General features: G+C 43.9%; 1 protein-coding gene across 1 annotated transcript in view; it reads left to right on the top strand.

The window, feature by feature from the left end:
- The window catches only part of LOC149458639 (inter-alpha-trypsin inhibitor heavy chain H3-like), a 263,380-nt gene extending 255,860 nt beyond the window's left edge, over positions 1-7,520 (top strand). Inside the window, exon 21 of the mRNA XM_089681994.1 lies at positions 6,952-7,520. Coding sequence (XP_089538120.1) covers positions 6,952-7,093 — 142 coding nt within the window. The 3' untranslated portion in view covers positions 7,094-7,520. The remainder of the gene's footprint in view (positions 1-6,951) is intronic.
- Positions 7,521-12,827: the final 5,307 nt, after the last annotated feature.

The raw sequence follows: 12,827 nt of genomic DNA, 5'->3' as shown, positions 1-12,827 counted from the left end.
ATGCCACGCTGCATTGAGGCAGTAATTGCTGCAAAAGGGGACCAAACCAAGTACTGAGTACATATGCATGCTTATACTTTTCAGAGGTCCGATATTGTTCTATGTACAATCCTTGTTTTATTGATTGCATGTAATATTCTAATTTTCTGAGATTGTGGATTTGGGGTTTTCATGAGCTGTAAGGAATAATCATCACAATTATGACAAATCACGGCTTGAACTATCTTGCTTTGCATGTATTGGGTCTATCTCATATATTAGTTTCATCTTTTAAGTTGCATTACTGAAATAAATTAACTTTTGCACGATATTCTAATTTTTCGAGTTTCACCTGTATTGTTATTTTTATAACAAGTAAAATAGTTCAGCATCAAAAGGCCTCTGTGTGATGTTCTGTTAGAAAGATAGAGTAAAGTCGAGTACAGCCAATACCTAAGGAAGAAAATGTATGTGATTTTTACTGTAAGGTGATATGACTGGGAGGGTAGTGGTTGGGGAAAGGAAGGCACCCTCCTGGTGGTAAGAGTGGACTCCCCACGAAACACTGAAACACTTGTCAAGTGATCTGGGTTCCCAATGTAATATGAGCCCTGGGTGCTTAGTAGAACTTCTCAAGCCCTAACCTGAAACACAACAAATAACAGGACCCTGTGTGATGAGTGCTCCGGTCAATAAGGGCTTAATGCATTGTGGATGGGGAGGATGTGAAAAGAGCTCTAGAACCTGCATCTGTGCACATTAATTTAGTCAGGGTGTGAGTGGAAATTGCTGAAGCAGCCCTAAAACCCTGTGTGTAGGTGGGGCTCATTTGCATGTGATGGCCATGTGTATTAAACATGGCCAGCTGGTTACAAGAGGAATGAAATATCTAGACCTGCATGCCTGTAGATTTTTTCTAAAAGACTTGAAAATCTCCTTGTGTATTATCGAGTATCACTCATTATGTTCAATATTGGCCTCTAGCACATGACAAGCAACTGTCTTACTGCAAACAGTGCGTAAAGTTTGCAGCCTCATTCTACCCAAATACAGAAAAAAGTTTTGATTGTAGGATCTCTTGATAGCCTAACTCCAGCCTAATTTCTCTATCTTTTTTGTTTGTTTGTTTTAAATAGTGTGGGGGAGAAATAGTACAACAATGATGTTTTTTATCTCAAAGAAGTTTTAGTGAGAAACACAAGAAGAACATTTTACAGGTTCCAGAGTAAACACATTTTGAGGTATACAAATATAGCATCAACAGCCAGCACATCCATGACATAGTACATGATCACCAGTAGCCTTTTCCAGAAATAATAGCCAAGGTCAGCACACTAGAAACACTGTGAACCAGCAGGCAATAGAACCTTTTACCTAATTCACAGTAGTCTTTCTAGGATTAGTTCTGTCAGGGATAACCCAGGTGCATCCAACCACGGGGACCGTACACTACTAAATTTGCTAGGACATCCTCAATGTTGGTAAATATATTTTTACAAACAGAGCGTATCGCTCATTTGAATAAGCTACTCTTTCAGAGTGGATGAATTCATTGATTTCCACTGTCTAAGAATTACTTTCCAAGCTTGGAGGAGGGCTCTAATGATTGCCTGTTTATTTACAGTGGGGCAAAAAAGTATTTAGTCAGCCACCAATTGTGCAAGTTCTCCCACTTAAACAGATGAGAGAGGCCTGTAATTGGCATCATAGGTAGACCTCAACTATGAGAGACAAAATGAGAAAAAAAATCCAGACAATCACATTGACTGATTTGGAAAGAATTTATTTGCAAATTATGGTGGAAAATAAGTATTTGGTCACCTACAAACAAGCAAGATTTCTGGCTCTCACAGACCTGTACCTTCTTCTTTAAGAGGCTCCTCTGTCCTGCACTCATTAGCTGTATCAATGGCACCTGTTTGAACTTGTTATCAGTATAAAAGACACCTGTCCACAACCTCAAACAGTCACACCAAACTCCACTATGGTGAAGACCAAAGAGCTGTCGAAGGACACCAGAAACAAAATTGTAGACCTGCACCAGGCTGGGAAGACTGAATCTGCAATAGGCAAGCAGCTTGGTGTGAACAAATCAACTGTGGGAGCAATAATTAGAAAATGGAAGACATACAAGAGCACTGATAATCTCCCTTGATCTGGGTCTCCAAGCAAGATCTCACCCCGTGGGGTCAAAATGATCACAAGAATGGTGAACAAAAATCCCAGGACCACACGGGGGGACCTAGTGAATGACCTGCAGAGAGCTGGGACCAACGTAACAAAGGCTACCATCAGTAACACACTACGCCGCCAGGCACTCAGATCCTGCAGTGCCAGACGTGTCCCCCTGCTTAAGCCAGTACATGTCCGGGCCCGTCTGAAGTTTTCTAGAGAGCATTTGGATGATCCAGAAGAGGATGGGGAGAATGTCATATGGTCAGATGAAACCAAAATAGAACTGTTTGGTAGAAACACAACTCGTCGTGTTTGAAGGAGAGAGAATGCTGAGTTGCATCCAAAGAACACCATACCTACTGTGAAGCATGGGGGTGGCAACAACATGCTTTGGGGCTGTTTCTCTGCAAAAGGACCAGGATGACTGATCCATGTACAGGACAGAATGAATGGGGCCATGTATCGTGAGATTTTTGAGTGCAAACCTCCTTCCATCAGCAAGGGCATTGAAGATGAAACGTGACTGGGTCTTCCAACATGACAATGATCCCAAACATACCGCCCGGGCAACGAAGGAGTGGCTTTGTAAGAAGCATTTCAAGGTCCTGGAGTGGCCTAGCCAGTTTCCAGATCTCAACCCCATAGAAAACCTTTGGAGGGGGTTGAAAGTCTGTTGCCCAGCGACAGCCCCAAAACATCACTGCTGTAGAGGAGATCTGCATGGAGGAATGGGCCAACATACCAGCAACAGTGTGTGCCAACCTTATGAAGACTTACAGGAAACGTTTGACCTCTGTCATTGCCAACAAAGGATATATAACAAAGTATTGAGATGAACTTTTGATATTGACCAAATACCTATTTTCCACCATAATTTGCAAATAAATTCTTTCCAAATCAGCCAATGTGATTGTCTGGATTTTTTTTCTCATTTTGTCTCTCATAGTTGAGGTTTACCTATGATGCCAATTACAGGCCTCTCTCATCTTTTTAAGTGGGAGAACTTGCACAATTGGGGGCTGACTAAATACTTTTTTGCCCCACTGTAGGTCCTCCACCTGCAGATCAGGCAGGATGCCCAAGAGGTTATATTTAGGGTCCTCTCCAAGGGTAACCTGAAACACTCTATTAATGGTCTGAAGGACTCCTCTCCAATATAGGTAGAGTTTGGGGCACCTACACAAAGGGTGAATCAAATCTCCATGATCCCTAGAACATCTGGTACATATAGGGTCATCTCTGACCCCCATTTTGTGAAGTTTGGCTGGGGTGAGGTGGACTCTAAGAAGGATATAAAGTTGTGAAAGACGCTGGGTTACATTTAGAGAGCAAAGCTTTACTGCCTGTAGGAGGGAACTTCTGACATTAAATTAAAGATAGGGGTGATTATACCCAAATATCCACTCCTGTCTGAGATTTAAGTGCATGTTTCAATTGTAAATAATAAAAGTGCACATGCTGTAATTTGGATTACAATTCTGGAAATGAGTACAGCCTGCCATTAGTAAAAATATGAGACAGATGGGTAATGCCATAGTGTTTCCATTTGGCCCCGTATTGCAATGATTTCAATTCCAGGTAATGACCATTGCCCCAAATTGGGCTGAATTTAGTAAAGCCTGATACAACCTGCATTTGCCTCACCTTGTTCCATATTTTTTGTATAAGAGCATATGTAGGAAAAAGTTTATTAGATTTACTGAAAGATAATGCTTCCAGTCCCTCTGCCACATGGTCTGCTCTTGTCACAGATAGCATCAATGAAGTAGTAGGGTCAGTGCCGCTAACCGTTGGTTTGAATGTCTGATGCATGCTTCTCGCTATATGCTGCAACTGAGCAGCAAGATAGTAGAGCCAGGGGTTGGGTAAGGCTAAACCACCTTCATCCTTAGGTTGTTGAAGCTGCTCTAGTTTCACCCTGGGGGGCTTATTACACCACAGGAATGAGTGAAAAATAGATTTAATGATACAAAACATTTTCTGAAGTATAACCATCGGTGACTTGTGCAAAATGTACAATAGCTGTGGCATAAATATCATTTTTATAAGGTTAGTTTTCTCCACCACAGACAATTTTAGTTTACTCTAAACTTTAGGGAGGACATATTCAGTAGGGTATGGAGTGACATTGATGTCCAAGTATTCAAAAGAGGGAGAGACAAGGATATCGTGTAGCTAACAATGATATTTTAAATGCTGTCTGTGTCCGCACAGAACAGAAGTTCCCAATAGGGAGTAGTATTTGTTCACGGAACGTTTCCCTCGCTTGCTCTTCTGTTTGAGAACCAACAAATAACCAGGACATGAGGAGAAATATCTCCCAGTGGGGACAAAAACAGCCACCAAAAATTTGACAGAAGCTCTAGACGTTTCCCAATTTTCTCAGAAGAAAAAAAGTTTGGTTGGAGTTGGGCATCCACAACAGAGCAGGAAAAGCCCCAACATTAAGGCAACCGGTGCATATTCCTTAGTGATCAAAGCCTAAATGTAGCCAAAATTAAAAAAGACAGGTAAAATCAGCACAAGGGACAGAACTTACAGTCTATAGGATGTGCCCCTTGTGTTGATTACTCTTCATTTAGTAGAAATCCTCCTCAATCCATGCCTCTCCACTCCCACAATACGGAGGTTAATACAACTAAGGGGCCATCACAGTCTTTCAACAAGAGTGCCCGAACATGCCCACCTTTTCCGCCAAGATCTGCCATTGATAAAAGCCAAATCACAGCTTCTATGAATGAAACATACCGTAGATCTATAAATGGAGAATGGGTGGAAGAATTTATAGATCACTTTTCATTAATAGCTTCTATGAATGAAAGAGCTGGGTGGAGCAGGTGGCTTGATGGCGAGCCTGTAACAGCCCCTTAGTTGTGTGAACCCCAGAACCAGACGATTATGGTGGTGGGGGGGGGATATTGTACTGAGGAAGATTTCCTCTAACATGAGATGTATCAGCACAAAGAACAAATCCTACTGGTTGTTATGCCCCTTGTGCTGATTTTTCTGTTTTTTATGACCTTTAAAAAACCCAACCAGTTGTGCAGGGAGTCTAATGGCCTGTGTTGACGGGTGTTTGTCTGCTTCAAACAGGTTTTGGATCTCCACACAAGTCAATGGGGATGCAAAACCCACTTGAAGCTGGTAAGAAAGAGGTCAACTACAGTTCAATTACACCTATCAATTAATTCTGAAAGATTTCAGAAGCATCTCAAAGCCTGACAACACAAGAGCCAGGTGTGACTATGCAGTCTAAAAGACACAATCTAGACCCAGTGCTTTTAGTAATTAGCTCTGATTAACTCTTTACTGCCCAACAGAAAATGCACCCACACTGGCAGCTATTCTCTCTGTAAGACAAGTGTGTTACAAGCAAAATACAATCCTTTTCTATACATACATGCACTAGACAGAACACCCCAAATCCATGATTTTTCTGTCAGTTGCTAAGGGCAACTGCAGCATTCACTGAGAGAAATCCTGAATGAGAAACCCCACATTTAGCATTACCCCCGGAGGGGCCTCAGTAGATTTAAAGAAGTTCTTTCCCAACAGTGCAGAGGCAGCAACAATCCACTCTGGCTCATTGAACAGTCTAGGACAGGGGTTGTCTTTTAAAATTAATTTGCTTGTAGAAACTTGTAATGGGAGCGGATTTGGGGTGAGTGGGGTTCTCCAAAATGTAAGGTATTGTTAGCAGAGGCCACTTTTCACTCAGTAACAGTAACACAAGTACAGGCAGACTGGAACAGTCTATAGGTGCATGGTTAGGGTCCATGAAGTAGCTTTAGCACCGGTAAAGGTAGACTGGAACAGTTTACAGGTTCCTGGCGGGGGACCATGAAGTGTGTTGGAAATCAGATAAAGGCAGACTATAACAGTCTATAGGTGCATGGTTGGGGACCATGGAGTAATTTTAGCACAGGTAAAGGTAGGCTGGAACAGTCTATAGGTTCACCACTGGGGACCTTGAAGTAGCTTTACAAAAGTAGACTGGAACAGTCTATATGTTTATGGCTGGGGACCATGAAGTAGTTTAGCACAGAAAAGAGGCTCTACTCACAGGATCCTGAAACAAAATCAGTCCAGCATCATAATAGTACATCAAAAGTACTCCAGCATCCAGTCCACAGGGCTCTCAAGGGGCAGGCAGCCCCCATCCTTTCAGCTCACAGATCCATTCCCTCAGCAAGAAAAAGAAAATATCCTCATGGTGCCAGACTATTTAACAGCACCCCAGCCACCATCTGCGCACACCTCCCCAGGGATTGTATAAGCCCTTTTCAATATTCAGGCTAGTCATTTGAATTCTCACCCACAACACCCAAGCTCCAGAAACTTCATCTAGAGGCAGGGGAAAGCAATCAAACTCCCAGCCTGTGGAGCCCTGAACAGACCAGGCCAAACAACCATTGAAATCCTGATTACAGAATGAGTAAAAAAAACTACATGAACCTAGAAGCCTAACTATAGGAAGGTTCTACAGTTTGTTTGTTTTTTTTTTAAATGGTCTGCTGGTATGAAATTGTATGTTCAGCTGCAGTAAAACACAATACCTGTGCACTTTAGTGCAATACCATTTTTTTCTATGGGGACTAAAACAGTACTGTTTCTTTAGGCTATGTGTTTTATAATGCGCTATGCTGTTGTGCAAAGATATGAATGGGTCTGACCTGCATGAAAGTTCTGTGTGCCTTGGTTTCACTGTGATGGCTGACTGTGGAAATGTTTCAGTGTGAATGCAGACAGAAGGTAATTTCCATTGAAATGTCTAATAATGTGTTTTTGTCATTTTAGGGGTGTACAGAGAGATTACAGGAAAGACCACAACAATGGCAGTAAAGTTGCTTGTTGGTTTGTTCATTCCAATGGAGGAGGGTTGATTGACGGAACACATACAGATTATATTGTGCCAGATATTTTCAGCATTGCTGAATAATCAAATGTTTCAGCAGTTGCCCATAGAAACAAGAATATGCAGAATAATTACTAATATGTAACTTCTTTTTTATTGGAAAAATCATTCCTTGGATCACAGCTGGCAAGCCAATAAATCACCAAATCTACTTGATTGCCTGTGTACTTTGTGCTATTCTGTGCAATACTTTCTGTTAGCTGAATAACAATTTTCAAAAAGCACTCACCATTTATTGAAATGTGTCTGATAGCAACATTCCCAATATTCCCAGGAAGACATTTGTATTGGCTTGAACTGCAAAACACTTACAGGATCCACAGAAATTAATTTCCGTTTACAGGATTTTGGTGCCATTTCCGACGGGCTTTGTAATTGAGAATGACTTATTATTTACATGGGCATTCCATATGCATGTCATTTTTAATAAAATACTGGACTTATAAAAGAATTTTGTATTATTTTCAATTTTTAAGCAATAATTTAGAATTTCTGTATGTAGAAATGAAATAGGAAACTGCTCCCCACAACCAGCCCCATTAACTAGCATGTGAAAAGTCAAGCCAAAGCTATACTGCGTTCTTCATATCATTGTACCTTGAGACTGGCTATACTTTTAGATACTTTGAATCAACCGGATCAGTGACATTGCCAAGAAGTCAGTATTTACAAATGTGAGTAGGAAAACTTGCTGATTCAGTGATTCTTTAGTGAACTGCAGGCAGATATAAAACATTACTGCACTACTAATCCAGTTATGTATTCATAAGCTGTATTGTCATACACAGGGCATTTTTTCAGGAAATAGGTACAAGAACTTAACCACAACCCCTCAAAATATCTCTACTGTCTTTTTCTGGCCATCACTGACACTAAGGGCACTTCTCCACTAACAACTACTGTAATTGCACTATTCTCCTTTAGCTGTCACTGTACCAACACACTTCTCTACAAAATACTGCTGCAACAGTATGCTTTTCCACTGAATGACACTGTACCAATGCATTTCTCTACTGACTGCACTGTAAAGACACACTTCTCCACGGACCACCACTGTACTGATGTGGTACTCAAATGATGGTGACTGTAATGTTACACTTCTCTACTGACCACCACTGTTCTAATATATTCTCCATTGTCCACAACTGTAATCATTCAGTTCTCCACTGGCCACCACCTAATGGTGCACTTTTCCACTGACCACTACTGTATTAATATATTCTCCATTGACCACAACTGTAATGATGCAGTTCTCCACTGACTGCTGCTCTAATGGCCACAGCACTGCAGTTGCACAAATATTGATGCACTTGATTGAGCGCCACTTCAATAGCACGCTTCTCCATTTATCGCCTCTGTTCCTACTGTCCACCACTGTAAGTGCACATTCCAAAAATATGGTATTTTATTCTGCCCAATGAACAGGCACATTTTTGCTGGTATCTTTGAAGAATAAGTATACTCTGGAACAACTTGATCCTACCAGCACCCTCTTTACTCTCCCTATAATGGCTATACCTTTCTTAACACTTCAAATCACTCATCTTTCTGCAGTAATCATGGGTCTCCTCTTTAAAAGAACCAATGTATTCCCACCAAATCCTCTGCCTATTTGCTGTATGTACCACATCAATATGCCACAGTTCTTGTACTCAGGAAATACTGTGCCACGAGTGACAGTCTCACAGGCACACATAAACCTCAGGACAAAGGATACTTTTTTTTATAAATTTTTTTAATACATTTGCTTTTCTGCATATCAAAAGCTAACACTTTGTTGAGTCTACTTTATAGAAGAACTTCATTAAAACCAGCAACTGTTGAGACAACAACCACTTTGTCAGGACTAGGTAATGTACGTCATGATGAATAGAGGGCTGAGAAAGAGGGAGGTAGAGAGTGGCAGAGAGGGGGAAGAGAGAAGGAGGAGAAGAGAGAGAGAGAGAGTCGGGCGGAGGGAGAGGTGGGAGGGAGAGGGGAGTAAAAGAAGGAGAGGGAAGAAGGGGGTGTGAGAAAAGGAAAGGGAAAAGAGGGGGAGTAAAGGAAGGGTGGTAATGGGAGGGGGGAGAGAGAGAAGGAGAGGGGGAGAATTGAGATGGAGGGAGGAGAAAGGGAAAAGGAGGAGAGAGCGTGGGGAAAGGGGAAAGGTGGAAATCATATAGTCCCTACAGGGATTTTCCTAAACAAAGATGTAGTGCTCCACTCTATTCCCTATAAATATGTTACATTTGGTGTGTGAATTCCCTACTGTTACACTGGTTGTCATTGTAGCATAGCCACATTTACATTAACCACAGCTATGGATAGTGTAAATGTCACTATTATGGGGGATCCTACACTCATTGACTGCCACTGCCAATGGAGAAATTTACACTTCCCATCAGTGTAAATGTGTATTTATATTCAACTCACCAAGTGCGTTGACTCTCAGCACCTCTAGCAAAAGTAAAGAAATAATAAATAATCATACTCAGCTTTGCTGGTTTAAGTCTCTCACGCCACCAAAATTTGTACCAGTGTCACTATCACACCAGTACCTGATCACCATCAAACCAGTACAGTGTCAACAGTGCGGCCATCAACACCTGTACCACTGTTAAAGTGGAGTTCCACTCACCCTGTCAAAATATAAAAGTAAGCAGCTACAAAAACTGTAGCTGCTGACTTTTAAAAAACAGCCACTTACCTGTCCCTGTCACACGGTGTGTCCCCCGCAGCCCGTTTCACTGGCCGTCCTCTATTCCGGGAGGCTGGCATCTTCAGTGTGGGCACCCGGCTGTGACTGCTTGCGGCTTCATAGCCGGGTACCCACTGCGCATGCGCGAGTAGAGCTGCGCTTCCTAAATGGTCCTGTAGTCTTCTGGGACCTGTCACATGTCGTAAAAGACTACAGGGAGGGAGGGAGGACACCTTCCATTTCCGATTGCCTAGGCAATTGGACCGGAAGTGGGAGTGGGTACCTGTCAAGTTTGGGTACCCACTCCCCCCCGCCCTCCAAAGGTGTCAAGCCTTAATGGGGAGCGGTCGACCAGTCCTTAAAGTTGAACTTCCCCTTTTGAGTGGAGCTCCGCGTTAACATGATACCAGTACCAGCACCAGTCAGCAAAAACCTAAAGGCCATGTTCAAAAAAAATGTACACAAGTGAGGAGGCCTTCTTGATTCTGAGCATGAAAGATGCTAGTAGTGGGAACATTCACTGTCAGATTTGGATTCTGGATATGAACCCATGGGGAGCAGCAGTTCAGTAAACAATTCAGAGGCGGAAAGGGGCCAACAAATAGAATCAGGTGATCTGAACAGCAGGAAGCAACTACCAGCAGCCAGTGCCAGGACATGTTCTTCCAGCACCCAGGGCAAAGATGCCAAATTGCACCCCCCCCCCCATTTATAATGTGCAAGCTTAGAGGATCCTACGTCCAGAAGTCACTCACTTGTCAAAATCACTGTTGCCGTCACTACTCCTGTCAGCCTTGTAACAGAAGGAAGGTGCTTCCATCCCTACAATAAACCATTGCGCCAAGGGCAGCCCACCCCTTGTCCCAGCCCTTCTGGCAGCGCAGTAGATCCTGGAGAAGTGGCAAGCACCAGCAGCGCAGTATCGACCAGGGCCGGATCTAGGGTGGTGCTGGGGTGGGCTAAGACCACCCAAATTTCAGTTGTGCCCCCCCCCAAAGCTAACTGCTGCCCTCCTCCACCCTCGACACTGTACTTGTCTGCTGAACCATACTTCAGACAGCTGCACTTTCTCCTCTGCAACTTTGTACACATAGTAGATGTACTTGCCAGTTTATCATCAAGTCAGGGGGAGCAGCGGGGTGGGGGAGGTTGCCTGTACCTCTCCCCTGTCATATAATACAGGTCGCTATCCCTCAGTTATCTTTACTGTTTTCTGAGGCAACCGAAGTTGGTGGGTGGGGCCGGGTGTGTGGCTGCCTCCTCCACTCCTCCCACAGACACCTCACCTCAGTAAAAGAAGTGGATACAGCAGCCAAGCCCTGGGAAGTCTCCCTACAGTGACCCCTGTCTTCTGACCTGCTGTCAGAGCCTGGAATCGAACCTGGGTCTTCTGCGGTGGGAGACAGTGTTTCTTCTCGCTGAGCCACCTGGAATGCTGGACAGCTCCCTTGACAATTCTTTGGATGATCCTACCTTTGCCCTGTTTTGTCTTGAACCTTGAACTCCTTGCTCCTCCCATGAACTTCCTATAAAAGCCATGTGTCTGCACTTCCTGGTTGCCAGATTATTGTGCCTTACCAGCTAATATCCTGCTTACTGGTCCTGCTGCCGTCTTCATCTACGTTACCGACCTTTGGCTTGCTACTGACTACGATTCTGCCTCATCCTATCAACTACCATTGGTGACCGACCCTTGGCTTGTGACTGACTCCGCTTCTGTTTGATCCCTGAACTGTTGATCCGCTTTTGGTTTCCAGCCTACTCATTCCCTGGTGGGGTGATCCTGAGATCTGCGACCTGGCATTCACACGCAGCCAAATCCATCTCCACCATTAGGAGCTCTGGGGAAGACCGGTGGATGCTTAGACCCCGCACCTCAGGTGAGCCTGCGTCATTCCCAGGGTGGGCCGCTGGTGTACCAATCCTGCTGGTTTCAGGTAAGCCTTACAACTGCTGTAGCAACTGGTCTCTGAACCTGACCCAGATCGTGACACCTGCCAGCAGTGACCCCTGACCTCTGCAAGGCGCCAACAGTGACTCCTACCTTTGCCTTGGAGGAAGTGACTCCTATCTTCTGCCCTACCAGCAGTGACCTCTGTCTTCCTTCCTGCTGACTCCTGTTCTTTGCCCTGTGGACTCCTGTACACTGATCTACAAGTTAATGGCCTCTGTTCCCTGCCCTACAGAGTGATGTCCCCTGTACACTGCCCTGCTGACCTCCCATCCTCTGTCCTCTTTACATTTTTTACTGCACCCCCACATTGGACAGCCTAGATCCGGCCCTGGTATGGATTATATATTTTGCCTGCCACCTGGAATGATCTTTTGTCTGCTGTGACAGTACAAGGCCATGCCACTGTAGTAGTAGGATTGAAGACAACACAGGCTGCTCATTTATGTAGAGTGAGGGGCTCTAGAGTAGTGTTTCCGAGAGGAGAAAACTAAAGGCTTTTTTTTCTGGGTTTTGTGACTCTCTGATCAAGGTCTGGATTCTGCAGGCTTTGAAGAGCTTTGGGTGGAAGAAGCCTCTATCTGTGTTCATGTCTTACCAGAGATCAGTAGGCTAATACACTTGAGCAATACCCTCAGGATATTACACTGCATACTGCCATTTCTCTGTCTGCCACCTGAACTGACACTGTCCTGTTGTTTGAACACATTTCTGCCAGTTGCCTGCACTGATCCTTTACTTGCATACTGACCACATATCTGCCTTCTGCCTGAACTGACTCCGGCCTGTTTATCAGCCATGATTCTGCCTGCTGTCTGGATCAATCCTTTGCCAATTTGCTAACCATGTCTATGCCTGCCACCAGTATTGACCCATCTGCATCTCCCATTGACTAGTTCCTGTGAGACACCAGTTCCACCCATCCTCTGTGGACAACTGCACTCCTGGAACCACAGATACTCTTTTGTTTACCCTTTTTCATCCTCCTGTATTTCCTGGCCAGTGAACATAGCATTGTGCTATGGGGCAGCCACGTGCCAGTAGATTAAGCCTGCTTGACTTGTAGGAACAGGGACAGCTGTAGGTGAAGCTGCACTATGCTATTTTCTCTGACCACTTGTACAGAGGTG

Source organism: Staurois parvus, unplaced genomic scaffold, assembly GCF_062004578.1.
Source record: "Staurois parvus isolate SC_StPar_1 unplaced genomic scaffold, SC_StPar_1.0 ptg000282l, whole genome shotgun sequence".
Classification (NCBI taxonomy): Eukaryota; Metazoa; Chordata; class Amphibia; order Anura; family Ranidae; genus Staurois; species Staurois parvus.
Note: the sequence above shows the minus strand (reverse complement) of the source record. Positions and strands in the feature narration are given on the sequence as shown.